Source organism: Garra rufa, chromosome 5 (genome assembly GCF_049309525.1).
Source record: "Garra rufa chromosome 5, GarRuf1.0, whole genome shotgun sequence".
Lineage (NCBI taxonomy): Eukaryota > Metazoa > Chordata > Actinopteri > Cypriniformes > Cyprinidae > Garra > Garra rufa.
Genome location: NC_133365.1, coordinates 31,099,887 through 31,124,976, shown reverse-complemented (window position 1 = coordinate 31,124,976; position 25,090 = coordinate 31,099,887). Strand labels below are relative to the sequence as shown.

Below are 25,090 nucleotides of genomic sequence, written 5' to 3'. Positions count from 1 at the left end.
CTAATCTTATCGGCCTAGAAAAATCACAGCTTTGAATTTCCGCAGGTTTTAGTACACAATATAACTACAGAAGAGTCAAGTTTTAAATAGGACAAATATCGAAACTCGTTGGTCATTTTTGAATGCGATGCTATTAGTCTAATAGGATTCAATGATCTATGCTAAGCTATGCTAAAAGTGATCTCGCCAGAACAGGAGAACGGCTGAATGAATTTCAAAATGGTAAAACCCAACTTATTAACTCGGGGGGAGTTGGAGAATGAGCCTATTTCCAAAAAAAGTGGAGTGTTCCTTTAATATGATGTTTAAATATTCTGCTTTACCTTTTAGATTGTTTTGTTTGCTCTTATTGCAGTGGCCGAAACATCAATATTCACATTCCACTGCAATATTGCAGAAAAAAAACTTAATGGGTTGCATATCATGCCACATTTAATAATAAAAAGTGATGTTGTCGAAGTCAAAGTTAAAGAGATCCCATTCAGTTATTTTGAAATGTTTGAAATGACTTGGAGAAAAAAAGTTAGAAATAAGTTTTATTAGTGAGCGCATTTCAACAATTAAAAGAATTCATATTAGTTTTATGTTACACTCTTTATAATAAAGATATTCATATCAATGAAATGGTCAATACATATATATGCTTGAACAGAGGCTCTTCAGTATGTAGTATAACAGTTTATAGGCAACAATGCCTCAGGTCACTGAAACGGACCACAATAACAGTCTCATCCAGTTAAGTATGAAAGACATTTTAGCCTCAATAAAGATATAAAATAAATCTTTTTCTTCTCTGCATCTCTCCTTTATGCTTGTTTCTGAATTTAGCTTTCTAATAACTCTGGCATTGTATACTATAAATAATGTTGGCTCTGTGACGAATTGATTTTGTTACCCTATTGTAAGTCACGTTGGATAAAAGCATCTGCTAAATGCATAAATGTAACCGTTCTGCTAAAAACTCATCAGATAAATCCCTTTCAACACAACCATCCACGTATAGCGTAATCTTTATATTAACAGACATTCACTGTGTAGACCAGGGTTCCCATTAACCTGAGAATTTGTGCTTATGTTCTCATATCCTTTCAATGTGTCTGTATAGTGAGCTTTCAAAAGGAGAGATTTTCCATTGGAATGCAGACACTGATGCGTCAAATATCAGTGACTGCATCTTCCATCCACTGCAAGTAATGCTGGCTTCCATCATCAATAGGAAAACTGATGATTTCTGGGATGTCATATGGATGCACAGCTCTGAGGGAACACAAATGAGTCTCAATTAAAATAACAGATTTGAACATTGCAACATCAAGGGAAAAAATGCAAATGAAAACCTATACTGTTCTGGAATATATGCTATCATTCAAAAGTTTGGGGTCAGTAGAATAAAAAAAAAATAATAATAATAATACTTTTAAGAAAGTTAATTTAAACCGGCAAATTTTTGTTCATTCAAAAATAATATTCAGAAACTGCTTCCATTCTTCACATCTTCTAGGTGTGTAAATTAAGGTGAATTAAGGTGAATAGGGTAAAAAAAAAATTAACTAATAGTTATCACATTATTACTCAGCTGATTGATTACATTGATAATTGCAAACATTTTTTGTATTACAAGTTCTCTGAAATGTTATGTTTTAATATGCAAATGAGGCACTATTTAATGAAATATGTGCTAATTTGCATACATTTCTATTACAAAAATCTAAACACTGGATGAAGTCAGTTTCAAAACTCTTGTTTAATGTTTTTGACATATTAGAGTCAAATGTTTTTACAGAAGGAATTTGGGGTATATATTTTGTCACTCCATAATTCAGAAAATTCTTAGAACAGGCAGAAAACGATATATATATATATATATATATATATTTTAGGGGTGGGCATAGATTAATTTTTTTAATCTAGATTAATCTAGATTAAATCTTGGAATTAATCTAGATTAATCTAGATTAAAATGGCTAATTTGAATTCTGCTGAAGGCATTCAGAATATGTGTGCTACCCAAATAATGACTAAACATGTTACACCGTACTTTTATTTTGACAGGTTGCCGTGAAGTTTCTGTGTATACAGTATCCTCCTGAGACCCCGCCCATTGACTTATGTCCTCTGTAGTGGACATTGTGTTTTCATGCATTTTCTTTGAATTTTTTTAACTACTCTGTCAAGTCCTGTTGTACTGTGCAGAGGACATCCTGGGCTTTCTAGTGATATGTCATTTGATTGGCTGGCATGCTAGGAACCACTTCTTACACTGAATCCAAAATGGCCGGCATACAAATGAGCACATTTTATGGGAAGGAGAGAGATATGTAAAATTTTGCTTTTTTACATGTTTTTTACTATTATTATCACATATATATTTGTTTATTAAAGTGTCAGTAACAATACATTTAGCTTTCAAAGCTGTTAAATTGTTTATGATTCAAAATATCATCCTTTTTTAAATGTCAACTATAGTGGACATCAGGACCATCTTAATGTAATTAATGACTGCATGTTGTATGAGGCAGAACTGAAGCAGAGAGGATTTTTATAAGATAGTTGAGGGTGACTCTGACTTAGAGCTGTCAGATGAGGATAAATTTGAATGTAACATACAAGAAGATGTTGAAGAAGAGGAAGAAATTGCAGGAGACTCAGATGAGCAGACTGAGACAGACACAGAGACAGAAAAGGAAGAACAGGAAAGATGCCGCACTCTGTGGTTCTGCAGCAGGACAATGCACACCAGCAAATTCACTTCTGAATGGTTGAAGAAAAACAAAATGAAGACTTTGGAGTGGCCTAGCCAAAGTCCTGACCTGAATCCTATTGAGATGCCCACAGCATGACCTTAAAAAGGCGGTCCATGCTCGAAAACCCTCCAATTTGGCTGAATTACAACAATTCTGCCAAGATGAGTGGGCCAAAATTCCTGCACAGCGCCGTAACAGACTCATTGCAAGTTATGGAAAATGCTTGATTTCAGTTGTTTTGTTTTTGTTACATAAATGTTGGATTAATATCCCTTTACAGCCATATTCTGTACAGTTTTGTTGTCTGAGTTTGGCTGTCGTTTCGAACTAAAATCGTCCTGTGGTCCACTACAGTGGACATGCTGTAAAATTAAAAATAAAAACAAAACGTAAAAACTCTAAATTGTAGAATTCTTTTTTAACCCAAAGGATGTAGGAAATCACAAAAAAACAACAAAAAAGAGACACTTTTTTTCTTTGGGTCTCTGCTGGTATGACATGATGCCAGTTTTCTCAAATGAAAAGGTAAAAGTGACACTCACAGCAGTTTGGGAGATTGAGTTTATCTGTTCATGTGAGATGCAAATGCCAAAAATTACCGGGAGCGTCACGTGTGTTTCAGTATGCGTGTAGTAAAAGCGCGTCTCCACCATTCATAGTATGAATGTCATACAGCTAGGCAAACGGAACATACCGGATTCATATTAAAACGGTCTTTTTGCATTTCAGTTTTCACATACACTAGTCCATATCGCGATTTGAATTAAGTGACAGACCATATTTGATTTATGAATCCAAAAAACGACGAATTTACGTGGCATTTCGCGCTATAGTAGATTCGGTTTTTATGAATGGAGGACGACGTGATCCCGTCTGTGTTTTGGCAGAGGAGACGCGCGACCATATTCTATAGTCTTTGGTATACATCCGCGTTAAACTATCAAGGTGAAAGTCATCATAGCTTGCGTAGTTTAGACCCAGCTCCCAACCCAATTTTGAGAATAGATTAACGGCGATATTTTTTTTATCGCCCGATAAAAGTCTCACGTTAACGCAGCACGTTAACGCCGATAACGGCCCACCACTAATATATTTATTTATTTATTTATTTTTTTTATATATATATTTTTTTTACAGTTTTTTGGGGAATAAAATCAATTGTATAAAATCAAGCAATTTTACATGAACAAATCCCTCTGTAAAAACTTTCAGGATATAGACAGGGATAAAAATGTAAAGCTTGGTGTGTGTAAGTGCTACTGAAGTGGGGATTTATGGCTCAGTGTAGAAGAAAAAACTCATTTTACCTGCTGTGTCTCCCCTAAAGTTTCACCATAAGGACTTCTACACCACAGCTGGAGTCTTAAAAGCTTCTTGCTACTTCAGTGTTTACATGTAGAACCCCACTGGCCATTAAATCTTTTTAGGCTCTTTGAAAGCTCTGGACAAATGTTTTCTATAATTTGGTTAAGTCAGACACACACTTGAATACACAAAAATGTACCATCGTTAACACTTTAGACACTATTACAGTTTTTTACAATCGTTTTTGCACAAATAACTGAACCTTAATGTCATTTTTCAAAACTCTTGATACAAAACTCAAAACAGTCATTATTTGTAACACAGGCTGTCCAGTGTTCAAAACTTTGCATATTGCATTCATATCTTTAAAGAAGCCTTGCATTAGCAGAAGCATTGTTTCAAAAAACAAATTTATTATGAAATATTATAGGAACATTACTTTAGATCACCCATACACAAGTTACCCACAGTTTCAATGTGTTTTTTCTAGTACAATCATTAAATATAGTTGTACAAAATATGTGATTCAGGTTTCATTTTTTTTACTGTAGACTGAGAACAGTACAGACACAGTGGTATCATTGAAATACTGTAATGTGGAATTTACTGATAAAATAAATCTCAGCATAAGTTTTCTAAAGGAAAAATTTAGATTCAAAGTTTTAGCTGTTTTTTTTTTCAGCAGGGTACAGAATACAGTTTACAGTATACTGTACCCTGCTGAAAAAAAAAACTGCTAAAACCAGCCTAGGCTGGTTGGCTGGTCTTAGCTGATTTAAGCTGGAAGTAGCTGGTTTTAGCTGGTGGTTTCCCAGCCTGACCAGACAGAAAAGTGGCCAATACCCCTCTAAAACCAGCCTGCTGACCAGATAAAACCAGGCTGGTTGACCAGCTAAAAACAGCCTAGGCTGGTTTTGGATGTTTTTTTGTTTTTTTTTTTCAGTAGGGCTAATTTCTGTCAACGTTCTTGATACATTCTTCTTCTTCTTTTTTTTTTTTTTTTTTTGTATCAGGGTAGCCATTAACTCATTAAAGCCACAAAAGCAATAACATAAAAATGACATCTTGCATTCAGTAATGCTGAATATGAAAATGTGTTCTGTAAAAGAGGTGTGGCAATAGAAACCATATCTGATAAAGAATGAAATATGACATCCATAGATACACGGTAAAAAAAAAAAAAAAAAAAAAAGGTGCTGCAGGTACAATTTTGTTCCTGGGCAACAAAACATATAAAGGTACCTTTAAAGGTACACAATGGGTCCTTATTGTACAATTATGTACCCAAAAAATTGTACCCTTGGTAACACCCCAGTGACAGCTACTTGTACCCTAAAAGGTATAGTTTTGTACCGTTTTTCTGCGAGTGTAGTGTGGTCCATCTGGGTCATATTCTGCGGTAACTGGTGTCAAATGATCTATCCTGAAACATGCACTATTTTCCATAAAAGCTATGCTTCAAGGGTAATGCAATAGTTACTTATCATTTTAAGCAGATGTATCAACTGATAGTTCAATCTTTGTAACAAAATGAATGCACACTCATCTCAGATGTAATGTGTGAGTTGCATTTTGAAATAGTAATACTTTGATGTTAAGTTGTGTCATTTTGAACAGGTGATTTAAGTTCAATGAACAAATGATCTTTGGCGTATTGTATCCAAGCATTTGAAAAATGTGCATTTTGATCATTGATTGTGAATTATGTGTCTAGAGTTTTGAAAAATGACATTACGGTTCTGTTATTAGTGCAAAAACGATTGCAAAAAACTGTAATTGGGAGTTTTCCCTAAATAAATCCCTAATTTGCTACTTATCCACCTTATTTTTCAACGCGGTAGTAAACTGTCCTGTCAATGTGTGAGACTTCCGGTTCATTATCCGCTATAGGGAAATAATGAGAAGAATAACAATGTGCAGTAAACGGTAAAACTTTTTGCACTACAAGCCAGTGTGTCCATAATGAAGACAACACATTAAAATATGGTAAGACACACCAGTTTGCAATATCAAGCAGCAAAACAAGTCGTTTTGTACAGCTAAAAATAGCTGGACGTGGATGAGACCTGGAAGCCAGACCCATTAAAATCACACACGATCTTTCGGGAAAAATTAGGTGGACTGATAATAAGGTAGTTGTTGTTCTTATGATGGCACATCAAAGTAAAAGTGTCACTCAAAGAATCAGTGGTACATGTTTTTCGACCTGCTTATAGGTACCACAAATTGAGAATTTTGTTAGAGTCCACACAATTTTCTTAGGGTGCGATGGTTTGTTGTCATGGAAACTGTTATACCAAATGAGAAAGTCTCAAACAACAGTCACTAAATTTGTTTCAGATTACACCCAATTTGATTTTGAACACTGGATTAGTGATGCATCACTATATACTGTGAATAACACTGCATGTACTATACATTGTCTATAATAAATGAAATATTCAAACATTTCAGCATTCATGTGTACGAATGTTCATCATGTTGGGTGTATATGTAGAAGTTTTCAAGCAGTTGTGATCAGAAATGTACTTACTTTATATAAGCCACAACTCTCTGCACCAGAGATGTTCTTGTCCTCAAAAGCTATTAAAGAAATCATTAATTCAGTATACATTTTTAAAATACCATAACCATAATAAGAGATGCAGTTGTATACGATAACTGATATACAGAGTAGAGTAGACCATTTACAACTTCTCATTAAAGCATTATAAATGTTTAAAAATAAGACTATTTGATTTGAATGAGAAAGCTGAAGTGTGAATAAATATATCAACACACCAGCAGTATTTCTGAGGTGTCCCGTATCTCACCTTTCCAGTAATACCTGAAATCAATACGCAATTAATATTTTAGGTTTTAGGTAAATTACACTTTGCGAATGCATACAGGCATTTAACACTTATTGGACATTTTTAGATTTCATTTTCATTTATATTTAACGGGAAGTTAAAAGATTGATAGTTAAGGTTTTTCTGCTTTGCATGATGACCCTGATGCAACACTGCAGTTCTACAGTCTGGACAAGTTTATTCTATAGTATATTAAATGCCAATTTAGTATCTCTACATGTTGTTGCAAAAATTACACTTCAGGCTGCAATGTTTTGGATTCAAAGTATATAATGGGTGAAAGGTTAAACTCGTTGGTCTTACATAGTGGAAGTGCGAGGAAATATATTCACACATGCTGCCAGCCTTTTCTCCATGATGCTCCTAACAGAAAAAGAAAAAGAGAGAGAGAGAATTTAGCTTCTCTGTATTTGCATATGATTACATTACAAGTCAAAGACACTCTGTGCTCTTTCAAATGTATAGACACACACACAGCTCATCTGAATGCAAGTGTAATACCATAGGAGCAAAAGCAGGGGCAAAATATAGTTTTAATTAGGGGTGTGACGAGACACTTATCCCACGAGAACGAGACGAGATAAGATTTTTAAACTTTTTTTTTTTTTTTAAGTACCGTAAATCCCCTAATACAGGCCCGGGCCTTTATTTTACTCAAGCGCATCGCGGTCCAGGCCTTATAGAATTAGAGGCAGGCCTCAATTTCTATTTGAGCAAAATGAACTACCAGTAGAATAAAAAAAAAAAAAAAAAAACGAGATTTTGTGTCTATTTGAACCTATAAAATACTAGGTGCATTTAATAATCACTCCGCTCCACTCCTCACTCACTGATATCAGAAACAACGCTCCGCCTTTGCTCTGCGTCAAAAAAAAAAAAGAAATAATGTTTGAAATATAACGGTCCTGTTCATAACACATATTAAAATAAAAAATACTAAAATAAAATAACAGGAGAGTTTGGAACACTAGTGTGCAAACTTTGGTCCAACCACATACCAAGCTAATAACATTGTCAGCATTAAAAGAGTATAACTGCTGCTTTATGCCATGCAAAGATTGTAATGAAAACAAAAATACATTTGTCAGTTATTTTACCTATGGATCGCTGCATTTCTTACAGATGTCTGTTTTTTCGAAATCAGATACCATTAAATTTGTTTTGATGCATTATTGACAGAGCGATTGCGTGTGAATTAGTGTTGTTCCCGTTTAAATCATGCTTTCACCTGAAAATATTCATTATCTAGAAGGAACAAACTAATTCCTTGTAAACTATAATTTACCGCACATGTCCACTGCCGTCATCATAGCCTTCACATTCTTTCTGATTTGAGTGATCCATCTCTATCAAGCTAGCTAAACATGTTTAACATGAATTCTTGCTTAATATGCAGTTATATTACGGACCGTTGGCATGAATTGTACTCATGATGGAGCGGTGGTGGAGCGCTCTTGGAGCGAGTGAAAACCACGACGCTCCGACTTTTCAAAAATCCGTTCCTCCCTCCATTCAAAATTACACAGCTCCACTCCACGCTCCGCTCCGCTCACATACTCTGCTGCCCAGACAAACGTCGTTTCTGATAATAGCCCCGGCCGCTATTAGAGACCGGCCATTATTTACCTCAGCTGACAGCGAGACCGGCCAATGTTGGAGACCTGGCCGCTAATGGAATACAGGTCAATATTAGAGGATTTACGGTAATCCTCTTTGTTGAAATATATAGGGAAAACTGTTTTTTATTCAACTGAAAAACACAAAATGCATGTCCATTTTGATACGAACTTGTACTTTATGAAATAAATTTTCTATTGTAATGAATTATATTCTGTAATAAACATGTAAACCAAATCTGCATGATTCTGGATAAATTGAAAATCACAATTTTTTAAAAATAAACTGGAGATCACGATTCTCACATGATTCTGAAGGAAAAAAAAGACTAGAACTCTAAACAAAATAACAATTTACTACTGGTTCTGGCAAAATGTTTTAAGTCTTTTAAAATATATATTGAATATATATATATATTTTAAATCAAGGTCAGTGTCTCAATTAATAAAGACTTGTTTCACTAGAGTTTTGTCTCAGAACTGCAAAAAAAGTCTGAATTGTAATTGCAAGATGTTAACTCGCATCTGTATTGCATTTGCAGTTGCATATCCAGCCCGATCTATTTTGCGAGGTGTCTAATTCGTACAAATTCGTAAGTATTTTATGACTTTCCCAATTCATATTAATTCGTACAAATTACCTACCCCTAACACCACCCCTAAACCTACCAGTCACTGGGGTCTAGACAAACTGTACGAATTCATAGACCTCACTCGTACGATTTTGTACGATTTGTAGGCACCTTGTAAAAATATGTATGAATCGGTGAGATAATCGTGAGATAACGTTGCCATATCTAAAATAAAAGCCTGACTACTAAGACTCGTTACTCATAACTGAGAGAAAAAGTGATAGCTGTTGGATAAAAAGTCACAATTATCTTTTTTCCATGATGAAATTCTGTATTCTAACGGGGAAAAAAATGTCAGAAGTGTGAGATATAAACTCAGTATTGTGAGATGACAGAATTGCGAGAAAAAGTCAGAATTTTGAGCTTATATCTTGCAAGAGTTTATATTTTAAAATTCGGAGAATTGTGAGAAACAACGGTTGAATTGTGAGATATCAACTCAGAACTGTTAAGTCAGAATTGTGAGATTAAAAAGTCACAATTACCTACTCTGTGGCAGAAAAAAGCTTCCATACCTTGAACCAAAAACTAGTTGTATTTTGCATAAAAAGATACAGTAGGTTTATCTAAGGATAAGGATGGTTGGACAGTTGGCTCAGCAATGTGGACTAGACTATGTTATACTGGATTATGGGTGATTTGTTTTTTCCACCTTATGGTTTGGCTTGCAGCATTTTGGGTACATCCCTTATTTGTGCTGCCATAACCTAGTCAACTGAAAATTTACCTGCTGCCTCTCTCCGTTCCTGATGCATCTGCCATTACCTCATACTACTTACCATACTACACTGTGCTGATCAACCTCCCATCCCTTTATATTCCCTCACTCACTTAACAGACCTATGCTGGATTCTTCTGACCTTGGTAGGACATCATTCCGTACTCCAGACCTAAAGAGTGCACTCTCAAAAGATCTCATTTTTGTTTGCCTAAATGCAGCCACACACATACTTATGTGGTTCTGAACCTCAAGAACTGTTCCACTTTGATGAGCTTACTAGTCTGGAGTGCACTCCAATGACTTAACCACTGGAAAGTGCTCTTTAATAAGAGTGTAATGGGAAAATGAAGCCTAATGCAACAGACAGGGAATATGAAGCCCAGGTTGAGATGCTCTATGATATTAATCATTATGAGGTTTTGTAAATTCTGCAAAACTTATTGTGAAATGCATTGGACAGCTTAGAAATTAAATAAAATATTAAGACAATGCAACTGATAGCTTGCTGTAACAATTTCTGTGCCCATGGAAACAAGGCTGGACTGTATTTAATATTGCAGAGTACTATATTTTATAACACACCATATTATTTTAATAATAAAAACAACCAGGGAGACCCTAAAAAACTTCTATTCAGCATCTGATATTCGTCTTATTATATAACTAATTGTGACCCTGGAGCACAAAACCAGTCATAAGTGTCAATTTTTCACATCATCTGAAAGCTGAATAAATAAGCTTTCCAGTGATATATGCATAGGATATTAAGCTGAGACACAACTTTTTGAAAACCTGGAATCTGAGGGTGCAAGAAAAATCTAAATATTGAGAAAATCACCTTTAAAGTTGTCCAAATGTTCTTGCCAATGCATATTACTAATCAAAAATTAAGTATTGATATACTATTTGATATGAAATTTACAAAATACCTCAATGGAACATGATCTTTACTTAATATCCTAATGATTTTTGGCCTAATAGAAAAAAATGTTGACCCATATTTTGGCTATTGTTACAAATATACCTGTGCTGACTTAAAGGGGCTATATGCAAGTTTTTCCCCAAAATAAACGTAACAATAGCCTTTTTATTTGACCATTTATGACTCAAACATCTCCTGATGAGCATACTGACACCTTGTCAGCTCACAGCGGGTGCACCTATAAGCCTGTATCCTATTTTTCCTATTTTCTGTCGGGTCGGATTTTTCGCGCGCTGTCTGCGGATGTGACGTCAAGCGCGTTCATGTTAAACGTTTCAGATCACTCTGCCACCACCGCTAGTCAGCAATTAGCCTACACTCGCAAGCAGTGCAATGGATTGTGTGAATACACCAAGGGGCAACCTCCCGCTCTCTCTATTGAAACCAACACGGAAGTGACTTAAACTGCAATTCATCGACTGGCCGCTAGAGACTGGCTGCAGAAGGGAGTCAGTCCCATTGACTCCCCATGTTAAAATGCCCAACTTCACAGCAGAAAAAAGTATGTTTACAGCCTGGTTCAAAAAATGGTTTTGGTCTATATAGCTAGTTTTGCCCTTCATGTCAACTGTGAGGGGGGTGAATTTTTTTATAACTCATCCGTTTAAGTTATATTAAGCCTTAAAGTTCTGTATAATTAAGGGCGTGGTCACTTGAGTGACAGGGGGATTGCCGCTGCTGTCACCACTGTCGCGCTAGGCGGGCGTGGTTTCAGCAACAAGCTCCACCCACTTCCCGCCTTTTTGCCCATTTTTGATTATCCGGGAGTGACGCGCGGTGACGCGATTCCAAGATGGCGACGGCCGACTCCCGCCCACTTTAGGCTTCAAAATAGCGCTTCAGAATCCTACGGGTGACGTCACGGATACTACGTCCATATTTTTTACAGTCTATGGAATACACAGAAGAGACCCAGGACAACTCTGACACCAACAGTAACTCCACAGAAGACTAAAAAAGTTAAACCCCTGACAAGTGCCCGAAAAAGATCGAAGATTGAGAGCGACCGGCGCTGAGCAAGGACTAGAGTGAACATCGGAGCGCTGCGAGAGCGAGCAGAAAGGAAGAGCAGTTCCGTTTTTTGGCCACAGGTGTCAGTCGCGAGTTTAAATTTCAGAAAATTGCATATAGCCCCTTTAAGGTTTTGTGGTCCAGGGTCAGAATTGTCTGTTGACATAAACCCCACGGCATCCACAAACAAACATTGTGCTTCAGTGGAAATATGGGTGCAGATGACACATTATATATCTTGCTGCTGGCCAAACGAAGCTGTCGAAAGGGTAAAGCTATTTATGAAGCATGTTGCTCAATTCCAGTCATATATTTCTGCAACCATGTGCAGTTTTGTCACTAAACATTCCAAGATGTACAACATTTCCCAAAATTTTGAATTCCTACTGTTTGTGTTAATTATCTCTATGTATCTAGTTGTATCTTCGTTGCACTTGTTTTTATTTTTTTTTATTGTAACCAAGTATCCTTCTATGTAAAGCGTTTTGAGAAGTGACTTTTAAAGGCACTACATAAAAGAAAGCTTATTATTATTTATTATTATCTATATATTTGAAGTCTGCATTCAGATATAATAATTTCCCTACTATACAATAGGTTAAAAAAAATGCAAAAATAGTATGCAGTGTTCCTACACATTTTCCATCTCAAAATTCCATACCATTTTCAGACCATATTTAACATAAATGGTTTATAGGAGCATTATTTTTAGCTTTATATTTGGTATATTGTTTTTATTTTCTCAGGGGTTTATTCGTTTATTTTCTCAAAGTGACAACATACAGACCTGTTAAAAAAAAACTTTTTTAAACAGAAACTTTTTTGTCCACTCTAGAAACTATTTACATGTGCATTGGAATCTACTCTTTTCAATTAATTTGTCAATTTCATGGGTGCTGCTTGATATTGCAAATTAGTGTGTCTTACCATATTATTTTCTGGTTTGTAGAGCAAACAGTTTTACCATTTACATTTACCATTGTTCTTCTCATTATTTTCCTATAGCGGATAACCAACCGGAAGTCTCACCCATAGGCTTACTGCCACGTTGAAGAAAAAGGTGGATACTATAACCTATTTTTTTTGTGCATCACTGCCATCTTACTATGAAGAAAATGAGAGGATGGATGCACATGAATTAATTTGCTCAAAATGTGGTTTTCCTTAAAGCATTGCCTCTAATATGAAAGCCTAATGTGTCCTCTGTGGTAGCAGAGAAACCATGACACGAAAATGGCTAATGGCACAAAACAGCTGTGTTCACTGTTCTACTTGCTAAGTTCAAGGATCTATAAAAACACTGGTACTTTAAAAAAAAAAAAAAAAGTGTTATGTGGCTTTCTTTAGGGCAGTACTTCATATTCAAGGCCTTAGGTCTGCTTTAACGTATACTCTGTGGAAGTTAAAAAAAAAAAACACTGCAAAATGGTGCAATAGGTGGCTCAGTGCGCATTATTTGTAATGGTTTTGTGTACATTAAAGTCTGTTTATTTTTGCAAAAAATTAGAGGCTCTAATACAGTGCTAAGAATACCATGCACACTTACAACTTGCAGTTTTTAAAACACACTTTTTGAATGATACATTTATTTTCATTCTTAATTTTTTACAATACAGAAAGCTAAATAGAGGCAAAAGTCTGGAAATGCAGACATTTTCCCATACTCTAATATTTTCAGACCTGGAAATCACTTGCATCTAATTCCACACTTTTCCAAACTGCGTAGGAACCCTGTATGTCAGAATTCATAGTATTTACAAAAAATAGGCATATCATGCAAGTAGGCAAATAACCTACTTTTGGAAGTGTGCATGAAGTGTGCATCCAGTAGACATTTTACTAACCCATGAGGCCATGGGAGAGGAGTTATGAAGGAACACAACTAACGTATTTTACTCAATATTGTTCCTATTGTCACAAAAAGTGCGATTCCTTTAAACTCTAGCTTGATTAAACAAACAAGTGGGTATTTTTGTCCTTAGGTTAGCACAAAATTTGTCTTCATACATTCTTTTGTCATATCATTGTTTATGCATTTTTTATGACTATGACCAAACAGAGATACACAATTCTGTATAAATTGAGAATCACAATTTTTTGTCTCATATAGATATATTCTTTTAAGAAATATTTGTTCAGCTCTATGATCAAATAAAACATAAAAAAGTTCCATTTTGCCTATGTCATTGCTACAAAACACTGTGGGTTTTTCACAGTTTGTGGTCTAGAAACTACTCACATTCAGAAGCAGGAAATGAAAAAAAAGATATGGTGGGAAAAAAAATAACAGTTTAGCATTCTCAGGTTCTGTCATAAAGGCTTTTTTCTACTGTAAATCAACTTCAACTCAAAATGAACTAATATTTACATTTAACAGAATACATTTATTGCACTGTATGTCACTGACACTGTATGTCACATGCAGGTAGTAAACATTACACACCCTTGTCACATGTTGGCCGAAGACAAAGTATGTAACTTATTAACTACAATGAAGCTTATTCTTATTTCTAGTCCTCTGTCATTTTTTTCCTTGTGTAAGTTTGTGTCTGTATCTGTGTACAATACCTGCCAATGTCTCTAGCAGTTTGTTCTGTAGGGCAGTTGATAAGCAGCACAGAGTGATATCCGGCCACGTAGCTTCCTGTGACAGTGGAGTGTATGTAAACACACAGTGTCTTCAGCACAGGGTACAAGGCACAAGTCAGGACTAAAATCTAAACCAAACATAAACAGAGTGGTTAATACAGTTATGCACGATGTACTAAAATATCTAAATTTCTAGAGTGTATGTAAATATATCTTTTCAGGACATTTTTCAAGCTAAGATAAAAAAAATGCAGCAGGGTATGCATGTACTGTAATGTTATTTTTCTGAATAGCCTACATTTAATCAATGTAACTGGAATAAACTGCCAGTGTTATACTGATTTTTAAATATTTTTTGGAGAGTTATTTAAAAATAAATTCAATTCTCATTTATGCATGTACAGTATTCATCTGGATTTTGAGTCATGCAAAATACCCTATTCAGAATATCCATTCATTGAAATGCTGAACCTGCTATTTTTATTTATTTAATTACATATAGATATTCATGAAAATTATTAAAGTATGGAAGAGATTTAAACTTTTTTCTTCTTTCTTAACAAAAATACATGTCTAGTTTACCCCAAAATGAAAATTCAGTCATCATTTACTCACTCCAACTTTCTTCTGTGGAATACAAATAATAATGGGAATCTCAAAATAACTTGGTGCTCTCCAGAAGACAAAAATTCAAACAGGTTTTAAATTACATCAGGGTGCGTAAATGACAGAAGTTTAGTTAAAACTGACAGAATTTTCATTTTTGAGTGAACTGTCCCTTTAATATAAGGACTGCAAGACTGTAGATCTCGAATAAGAATTATTGCTGAATGCACAACCGCATCTTTCAGAACCACCGAGGGACTTAAACATGCATTACTGTCGATGTGAAAAGAACAGTGGAGGATTATCCTGCGATGACCTGATAACAGACTGTGTTTGCCAAAAGAATGCAGTGTGCTTGTTCAGCTTTTTGAGAAACAAGGCTTGCTATTTAGTTCAGAAGTTGGAATTTCTTTTTAATAGTACGCTTCACAAAAAGATCTTACTTATATGCGTTTCTGACACAAAATATTTGCAGATGCAGATGTAAGTGTTTAAACTCTAGAACATTTTTCGTTATATTTAATAGTTTGTCAGCTAATTATTAACACACAGGGCTGTTTTAGTGTTCAAAAGCAGTTCAACAAGTTTTCGAAGTTTTGAAAAGCAAACTAACAGCAATCAAGTTTAAGCATGTTAACAGTCTGCAGTGTTCAACTTGCCAAGCACGTGTCTGAAGTCTCTCAGTATAAATGTCACGTATCGAGAGGAATAAAACTGGATTTACCATGCAAAAGACCACAAATCCCGATCGAGGGACAGTTGAAGACATTATGTCCTTGGGATACCGCTGGTACAAGCAATCCGGTTATTTCACTAGACTAGAAGTTCACATCGCCGGTGAAGTGCAGGCTACTGTACGCAACTTAGGATGTTCATCCCGTCAGGTGTCGAGCAGGTTCTTCTCACTCGCATCAAAGTCTGTCGGACAGTTTGGCTAGTCTGTCTGTGTTTTTTTTTTTTCCAGAGCGGCTGCGTGTTGCGCTTGATGCTGATTGACTGACGCTCATCCGGATACCGGAGCTTCCAATCAAGAGCGGTGCACGAGTCTCATCATAAGAGGATTGAAAACCTAATAAACTTAAGTGCTGCTTCTGACTGTTAGTAGTTTGTTATGGACTACAGCCATACAATAATGTCACGGTGACTTTTTCGATTGTTTAAATGTATACTCAAAAGCATTACAAAAACTCAATACTCACCTACTTGGGTGATTCTATAATTGCAGATTCAGTTTCATTCGTTTCCGATTTTCTGCTTTTTTCAAATGGTTATATTTTTTAATATTTTAATAATGTGTTACTCATTAATATGTATTACAAGATGTTAGAGTCCATAACAAAATAGTAATTTCTGCAAAAAAGTGTCTGAAAACAGCAGATTTTTGTTGTCCGAATTAGTGCATTTTTTTCCATCATTGTAATCAAAATATTTGATTGTACTTTTTTGGTAATATTTAATTCATTATATTTATAAAAGACCCAAATAGTCATTTTTCTACAACATTATCTTTAAAAAAATATATTTTTTCTTATAAAAATGTGTGTTATAAAACCGAGCTCTTTGGCCAGTCGCCGTATAAATTATTATACATAGAACATTATAATATTCAATTTGCACAATAGTTTGTACATAACACACAGCATCAATAATTTTAAAGGGGATGGTAAGAGGGATGGATGGTGGTTTTACAGAAGAGATGCTTTTTGTCATTTTTTTCAATAAGGGGGATGCCATCCCTCCGCATCCCTGTATATAGGCCTAATAATAACAATAAATGATTACAAGGCAGTCATACAGATACATTGAAAATGTAACACTAATTATCTGACGGCGAACTTCCTTCAACAACCTCTAGATGTTGCTCGTCGCTATGTTGTGCGTTTTCCCTCTCTCTCTCTCTCTCTCTCTCTCTCTCTCTCTCTCTCTCTCTGTGTGTGTGTGTGTGTGTGTGTACCTGGTATTCATCACGTTGTGGGGACCAAATGTCCCCACAAGGATAGGAATACCAGTAGATTTTGACCTTGTGGGGACATTTCTCAGGTCCCCATGAGGAAACAGGTTTATAAATCATGCACAATGAGTTTTTTTGAGGAAGTAAAAGTGTGCACAATCTCCTGTGAGGGCTAGGTTTAGGTGTAGGGTAGGTGTAGGGTGATAGAAAGTACGGTTTGTACAGTATAAAAACCATTACGCCTATGGAATGTCCCCATAAAACATGTAAACCCAACGTGTGTGTGTGTGTGTGTGTGTGTGTGTGTGTGTGTGTGTGTGTGTGTGTGGATTTGCACTTGTACTGCTATCTTTGTGAGGGCCAGTTTATGCTGGTCCTTTGCTGGTTTATGCTGGTCCTTTGCTGGTTCATGCTGCCCCTTTGCTGGTTTATGCTGGTATTTATGCTGGTTTATACTGGTCCTTGACCAGCAACATGACCAGCATAAACCAGCAAAGAACCAGCATTAAACATTTATCATGGAATTTTGTAAATTGCTTAAAAAAACATACATAGACACACACATAATAGTGTATGTTTATGTGTTGTATGACAGTAATTTAAAATGAAAAAGATTTATTAAAATGCTTAAAAATATAGCTACACTTAATCTAACGTTTTATCTGTGCACAGCAATTCAAAGGGCGGAAATGACATTGACAGTTACATACGCCTCACCCACAAGCACCACCAAACATTTCAGCTGTGGCCAACATGAAGGTTTCTATCACTGCTCTCAGTAAGTGATTTCTCCTCAGATTTCTGGTTTAATGTATATTTCATGTCTAGCATAAATAATAGATAATAGAAAAATGTGCATATCTTAATCTTAATCACTCGATATAAGGACTGCATTATTTACACCCTTCAATTTTTCTCTGAGCAACCCATCATTTCTGTTTGAATGTAGTTGCACTGAGTTGCATTTATTGGAAAGTCTCTGGAACGCTGGTGGAGGTGGTGGTCAGACCTGGAGATAATGCAACTCTACTCTGTGACTGTGAGATTGTCGAGGGACAGGACATTCATTGGGTCAAGATCTGCTCTTCACAAATCCAACCACCTCTGATCATCTCTGCATACAATAGCCTATTACAACCCATTCCGCGATTCTCTGTGTTCTCGAACAATGCTTCAAAATCCTATGACTTAGTGATCGAGAACATTACTGAAGCAGACCTTGGTCTCTACTATTGCACAAGGGTAGAGAAAAAACATATTGAACAGAACAGAATACTCTTTGAGAAGGATGTGTACCACACTGGTGATACTCTCATAAAGCTCACTTACACTTCACCTGGTAAGCTTGTTTCATCACATTGCAAACAATGTAAAATAAAGACCACTGAATAATCTGCTGAAGCAAAACATTAATGTACTAAAAGAAGATTGATAGTCCTAAAACACTTGTTGTCAAAATTTGAGAAGTTTAAAGCACTTACATGTTTTGTTTACTTTATGATTGAAAAAATTTAATTGGTAAATCCAATAGCCATATTGTTCTAAATTATTAAGGTCATGCTGCTACTAAAATTTAATTTATGTAAGAAGAAAGGCACAAGATGAATTAAAATCCATCACAAGATGAGGTAAATACTAATGTATTAAAAGTGCACACAGTTACATATACATAAAAACACCATTATGGTAACACACATTAAACTTTAATATACATGACTAATACCAAAATCTTTGAACTATTAACTATAAAAATGTGAGTTGTCATACAGGGAATTGTTCACAGATGACTTGTTCTTTTTTAATAAAAAAAAAAAAAAAAAAAAATTTTTTACAATACTTTACTGTAAAATAATATAAAATGTTTCGTTACTTTAGGCTATTTAGATACTATTTACTAGTATCTAAAAGAAACAAAAGTGTACCTTTTGAAAAGATAGCGCTCCAGTGACCTTTTTTTAGAGTGTAGGATGGAGCAACAAACATAAATAGATTTCAAATAAATGTAGGTCATGTCCTGTTTCAAATAGAATTTGCACAGGAAACAAATCGCTGATCTGAAATGGATTATAAAGACATCAAACACTTAAAGCTAAACTGGCATATGGAGGTGCTCCATGCTCTGCTTTGAGTGTGTACAGTGGAACTGTATCTCTAGCAATAAAACTAAAGAGCAAATTCATATCATCAAACTGAAAAGTAATGGTCATTAATTAACATTTAACATATTCATCAGTCTTCCCCTCAGAAAGCCCCCTTGAACCAGTTTGTGATTGCTGGCAGTGCCTGCTGATACTGCAAACAGTGTGTCCCGCATGTTCTCTTCTCTCTGCGATTTTGGCTTTTGTTTGTGGCTACAGATGCTGCCATAAGACAAGTATTTTTTTTTTTTTAACTTAATGGTTGTTTAACTTGCCTATATCTAAATAATACAGTACTTTCTGTAGATTTGTTTATTAATAACTGCCATAAGAGTTAAGCCTCTGATTCTGCCATTGACAGTGCTGAAGGAGTCTGAAATTCATCAAAGCACTTCTGAGACGCAAAGACAGCTGAGCCAACAACAGGTAAACTCAGCAGCTCACAAATATGACATGACATGAGTCTGAAATCAATTTACAATAGTCATTATTTCATCTATACGCTGTACATTTGCATTAAATTATCAACACAGCACAGTCTGCAACCACAAAACAAAAACAAACAATCCTTAATGTATGAGCACAATGTATTAGTCTTGATATCCTGCTAAAAGTTGAAAAGACAAAACATAAATGGAGATATACAAAGTTTCTATGGTAATTTGTGTCTATTTCATGCAAGTCAAAAATTATATAATCATATTTGAAATTTGACTTTTACATCTTCTTCCACCAGCTGTAATACTAATGAAGCATTTTTCTAAATCCACTATTGTGGTACACGGTTGTTTTAAATCACAAAATTATTCCTCAGGATGCCCATATAGAAGTTTGCTACGCATCACTGAACGTCCCCAAACGAGGAAACAAACGGACAAAGAGCAACCGACTGCAAAACTCTGAATTCAGTGTGTACGATGGCGTAAAACTGCACACTTAGGTAAAGGATTTGGATTATGTCCAGTCAGCTGGTCAAATACCAAAGTTAATCCAAGGTTTATCAAACAGACTATAAATGATCCCACTTTCTATGGTAACCTACAAAATAAATAAATAAATAAATAAATAAACATAAAATATTAGTTTTGCTAAAATATTGATATCAATGAAAAATGTATATGTATGAAAAATTTTGGCAAACATCTACAAAGTATTCTAGAAACCTAAATGTGACCCTGGACCACAAAACCAGTCATAAGGTTAAATTTTACAAAACTGAGATGTATACATCATATGAAAGCTCAATAAATAAGCTTTCTAATGATATATGGTTTGTTAGGATAGGACAATATTTGGCCGAGATACATCTATTTGAAAATCTGGAATCTAAGGGTGCAAAAAATCTAAATACTGAGAAAATCACCTTTAAAGTTGTCCATATTAAGTTCTTAACAATGCATTTTACTAATTAAAAATTACATTTTGATATGTTTACAGTAGGAATTTTACAAAAAATCTTCATGGAACATGATCTTTACTTAATTTCCTAATGATTTTTGGCATAAAAGAATAATCTATAATTTTGACCCATACAATGTATTTTTGGCTATTGCTACAAATATACCCCAGCGACTTAAGACTGGTTTTGTGGTCCAGGGTCACAAATGATCTATTAATCATTGTATCTGACTATAAGAATATAAAGAATATTAAGAATATAAACTGGGGTTGAAATTTAAAAGACCACAATGATTATCTACAGTATAAATATCAATTTGTTTATCCATAATACATGATCTGATGACTGGCATCAAATGTGATGGAATATCTCAATCACACAACTTTATCAGTCCCAAGATATTTATATTACATCTGTTTGTAACTTAAACAGTTCTTGACTTTTTATCTTTCAGTTTTATTTTGTAATATTCCAATGAGTATTACTATTTTGTATTTGTTTTCTTCTGTGCATTACACCGAAAATAAAGCTGAATATATTTGACATCTTTGTTTTTTTGAAGTGGAACATTAGATGCATGCTTGACATTCTGATCCCATTTCACTGACCCCATTTCAGCTGCTGACTTCCTTCATCTTATCTGATTTACAGCCTCAGATCGTTACATTAAAATGCTTTTGGGGGTCAATGAAGCACAGAAAAAAAAGTCTGTAATCTTACTTAAAGGGTTGAAATTGCACTGACTTACTCCATCCATAACACCACAAACATTCAGTATGTGAAGTCTTCTGAACTACTGTGAACATTGATCTTTTCTATATAACACACAATAAATAAACACCATTAAAACTGGTTCATCTTACTAGTTCATATTAATCACTTTAGTAAGATGATAAACATAAATGGAGTGACCAGATAATGATCCTCTGTATGAACTGAATCTCAAAGAAATGAAATAAACCAGAATTGTTTTCAGCTGTTTGCTTGTCCTTATTGCTCAACAATATTAATAGTTGCATGCTAATATTTTAACTGCATTCAATTCCTCAATTGCTGAATAAGAACTTGGAACTGGCAATGTTGTGACATAAACCATAATAAATGATCAGAAAGAACTATTTATTGGGTTTAATGTATTGAGATCAGATATGCAAATTGAAAACAAAAAAAACTGTACTTTACTGTAAAATACTACACTGTAAAAAGTTTTTACCAGTTTCAACTTAAAAACGTTCATCAAATTTAAGTTAAATCAACTTGAAAGTACAAGTCATTTTAATTCATTTTATTGTCGTGAGTTGAAATGACTTGTAGTTTTAAGTTGATTTAACTTAAAATTTTAAGGCAGCTGCTAAACTTAAGTTTTTAAGTTGAAACTGGGGAAAACTTTTTACAGTGTATGAAATGTTCATTTAGATTAATTAGACTACACTTTTTTTCCTGTATATAGAAAGTGAATAGGTTTTTACTGCAGCATCTTTACAGTCCTTTACTATTAAAATTACAATCATTTTAATACAGTGCATTGTAAATATATTTGATATTAAAGCATTTGGCAAACATAGAAGTGTATTTTTTTCAAAAGGAAGCATTGAGGTAATTAGCCACGGAGATGAACAATACTGTTTAATAGAACAGAATATTATAAAATAGATTTAATTCTATATACCTGATGCAAAATATACTTATATTATACAGATATTCAAATTAGAGTGAATAATGAAGAATGATTACAGAACTAAAGAGGTACAAAATCTTTCACCTGGGTGGTATGTTTTCAAAAGTTACCTTTGTACTTAAAGAGTGCATATTAGTACCCAAAGTGTAAATATTAGTATATATAAAAAAAAATAACAAAAAAGTGTACCTTTTGAAAAGGTACCACCCCAGTGACAGCTTTTGCACCTTTTTTTTTTTAGGATGGAGTAACCAACATAAATAGATTTAAAAAAAAAAATTAGGTTATGTCCTGTTACAAAAAGAATTTGCACAGGAAACTGAAATCGGTTTACAATAGTCAGTATTTTATGGACATGCTGCCCATTTGTATTAAATTATCAACACAGCACAGTCTGCAACCACAAAACAAAAACAAACCATAATGTATGAGCACAATGTATTAGTCTCCCTTTCCTGCTAAAAGTTGAAAAGACAAAAAAGGAATATAAATGAAGATTTACAATATTCATATGATAATTTGTGTCTATTTCATGCAAAGTCAAAATTATGTAGTCACATTTGAAACTTTTCTGCACATTTAGGTACAGGACTATATTATAATAAATAACTTTAGTTCCAAGGTATTTCTACTACATCTATTAGATTTTCAGCAGTGCCTTTTGAAAACAGTATTCCAGTTATACATGAGTGTTTAATTGTGTAATCTTCCAAAGATTTGTAATAGTTTGTATTTGTTTTCTTCTGTGCATATACAAAGAAAATAAAGTTGAAAATATTTGAAATCTTTGTTTTTTTTTCAAATGGAACTTTAGATGTATGCGTCACATTCTGATCCCATTTCACTGACCCCATTTCAGCTGCTGACTTCCTTCATCTTATCAGATTTACAGCCTCAAATGTTTCCATTAAAATGCTTTTGGGGGTCAATGAAGCACATGAGAAAAAATATTTTATCATCTGTAATCTGACTCAAAGGGTGGAAATTGTACTGACTTTCCATCCCCTAAGACCACTAAACATTCAGTACATGAAGTCTTCTGAACTACTGTGGACATTGATCTTTTCTGTATTAACACACAGCAAATATAAAGACTCATTCATGTTACTATGTCATCATGTTAATCACTTTAGTAAGATGATAAACATGTAGTGACCAGACAAAGATCCTCTGAACTTAATTTCAAACACATGAAGTAAACCAGAATTGTTTTTTAGCACTTTCGTTGTCCTTATTGCTCAACAATATGCATAGCTAATGTCCTGACTGCATTTAATTCTTCAGTCCCTAAGAACTAGAAACTGACAATGTTGTGACATAAGCCATTTTAAATAATCAGAAAGAACTCTTTAATGGGTTTGAAATGTACTGAGATCAGATATGATTTTCCTTTACACAGATGTTTGTATATCTGTGGTGTGCCTCTTGAAATAACTAGCATTTACATTGTGTAAACAATATTGGAAAGTTCTACTCTAGCATGATAGCCTTTAAAATCCCCAATTTTGCCATTTCTAAAGATACTAACTTTTTTCTTTAAAGATTTTTTTTCTAGGATTTTCAAAATAATCAAAGGTTATGCTGTAGCGTGTTCTTAAAGGAGTAGTTCACTTTCAGAACCAAAATTTACAGATAGTGTACTCACCCCCTTGTCATCCAAGATGTTCATGTCTTTCTTTATTCAGTCGTAAGGAAATTGTGTTTTTGAGGAAAACGTGTCAGGATTTCTCTCCATATAATGGATTTTTATGGTGCCCCCAAGTTTGAACTTCCAAAATGCAGCTTCAAATGGCACGATCACAAACGATCACAGCCGAGGAAAGAAGGGTCTCATCTAGCAAAACGATCAGTTATTTTCTAAAAAAAAAAAAAAAAAAAAAAAAAATCAATTTATATACTTTTTAACCTCAAATGCTTGTCTTGTCTAGCTCTGTGTGTACTCTGTGTAGAGATTAAAAAGTATAAATGTTAAATGTTTTTAGAAAATAACCAATCGTTTCGCTAGAAAAGACACTTCTTCCTCGACTGGGATCATTTAGCGCCCTTTGAAGCTGCATTCAAACTGCATTTTGGAAGTTCAAACTCGGGGGCACCATAGAAGTCCATTATATGGAGAGAAATCCTGAAATGTTTTCCTCAAAAAACATTTTTTTTTACGACTGAAGGAAGAAAGACATCAACATCTTGAATGACAAGGGGGTGAGTACATTATCTGTAAATTTTTGTTCTGAAAGTGAACTACTCCTTTAACATCAATCGTTTAACAATGTGTCTAAAATGATAAAATACAGGATAGTCCCCCTGTAGTGAAAATCAAGTTTTTTATGGTGTGTATTTGTCTACGTGGTGTTTTTAATATACTTTTAGACAAACCATGTGCCAATTCATTAATCAACACCATTGCTTAGTATTTTCTGGTTAAAACTTTGGCTTCACAAAGGCTTTCCCAGAAATGAGGTTTGAAACCACCTATTTTTTGCTACGTCACAAACTGCAATAACCAATCACGTCAACGAATAGATTCATATCATTAGCATTCAAAATATACCAAAAGGATTACCAGCACAAAACCAAAAATTAAATAGAGCAAAACCGCTAACTGTTAACTTGAATAATAACCCGCGGCAACAGTGTAAAACTTACCCAGAATCAGATGCATCTCCCCCGCATTGGCGTCTAATCAAATCACTAGGCTGCATTCGAGCCTTCGAGGCATTTTGAGGACACAACATTAACAAGTAAGTAACTTTAACGAATGTTACAGTATCCACTGTAGTTGTCCACTAGTTAAAACATAGTTTTATCAGTCATTATCCGTTTGTCGACATTATATCGCGCTTACTAGAGTTAAGTTCAGTTAGTGGAC

The 25,090-nt window shown here is 34.6% G+C and overlaps 1 protein-coding gene across 2 annotated transcripts; it reads right to left on the bottom strand.

Moving 5' to 3' along the window:
* Nucleotides 1-523: 523 nt before the first annotated feature.
* LOC141335394 (protein CutA homolog) lies at nt 524-25,090 on the bottom strand. 2 transcript variants are annotated; one of them, XM_073840840.1, is made up of 6 exons: nt 24,868-25,090; nt 14,432-14,580; nt 7,205-7,264; nt 6,831-6,876; nt 6,583-6,632; nt 524-1,257 (listed from the first exon to the last, which is right to left on the bottom strand). In XM_073840840.1, exons 3-6 carry the CDS (start codon nt 7,255-7,257, stop codon nt 1,155-1,157), a joined length of 252 nt encoding a protein of 83 aa, XP_073696941.1. In that variant the 5' UTR covers nt 7,258-7,264; nt 14,432-14,580; nt 24,868-25,090; the 3' UTR covers nt 524-1,154. The 2 variants fall into 2 exon arrangements, with proteins under 2 accessions (XP_073696941.1, XP_073696940.1); XM_073840839.1 differs by lacking the exon at nt 24,868-25,090 and adding an exon at nt 15,783-16,059.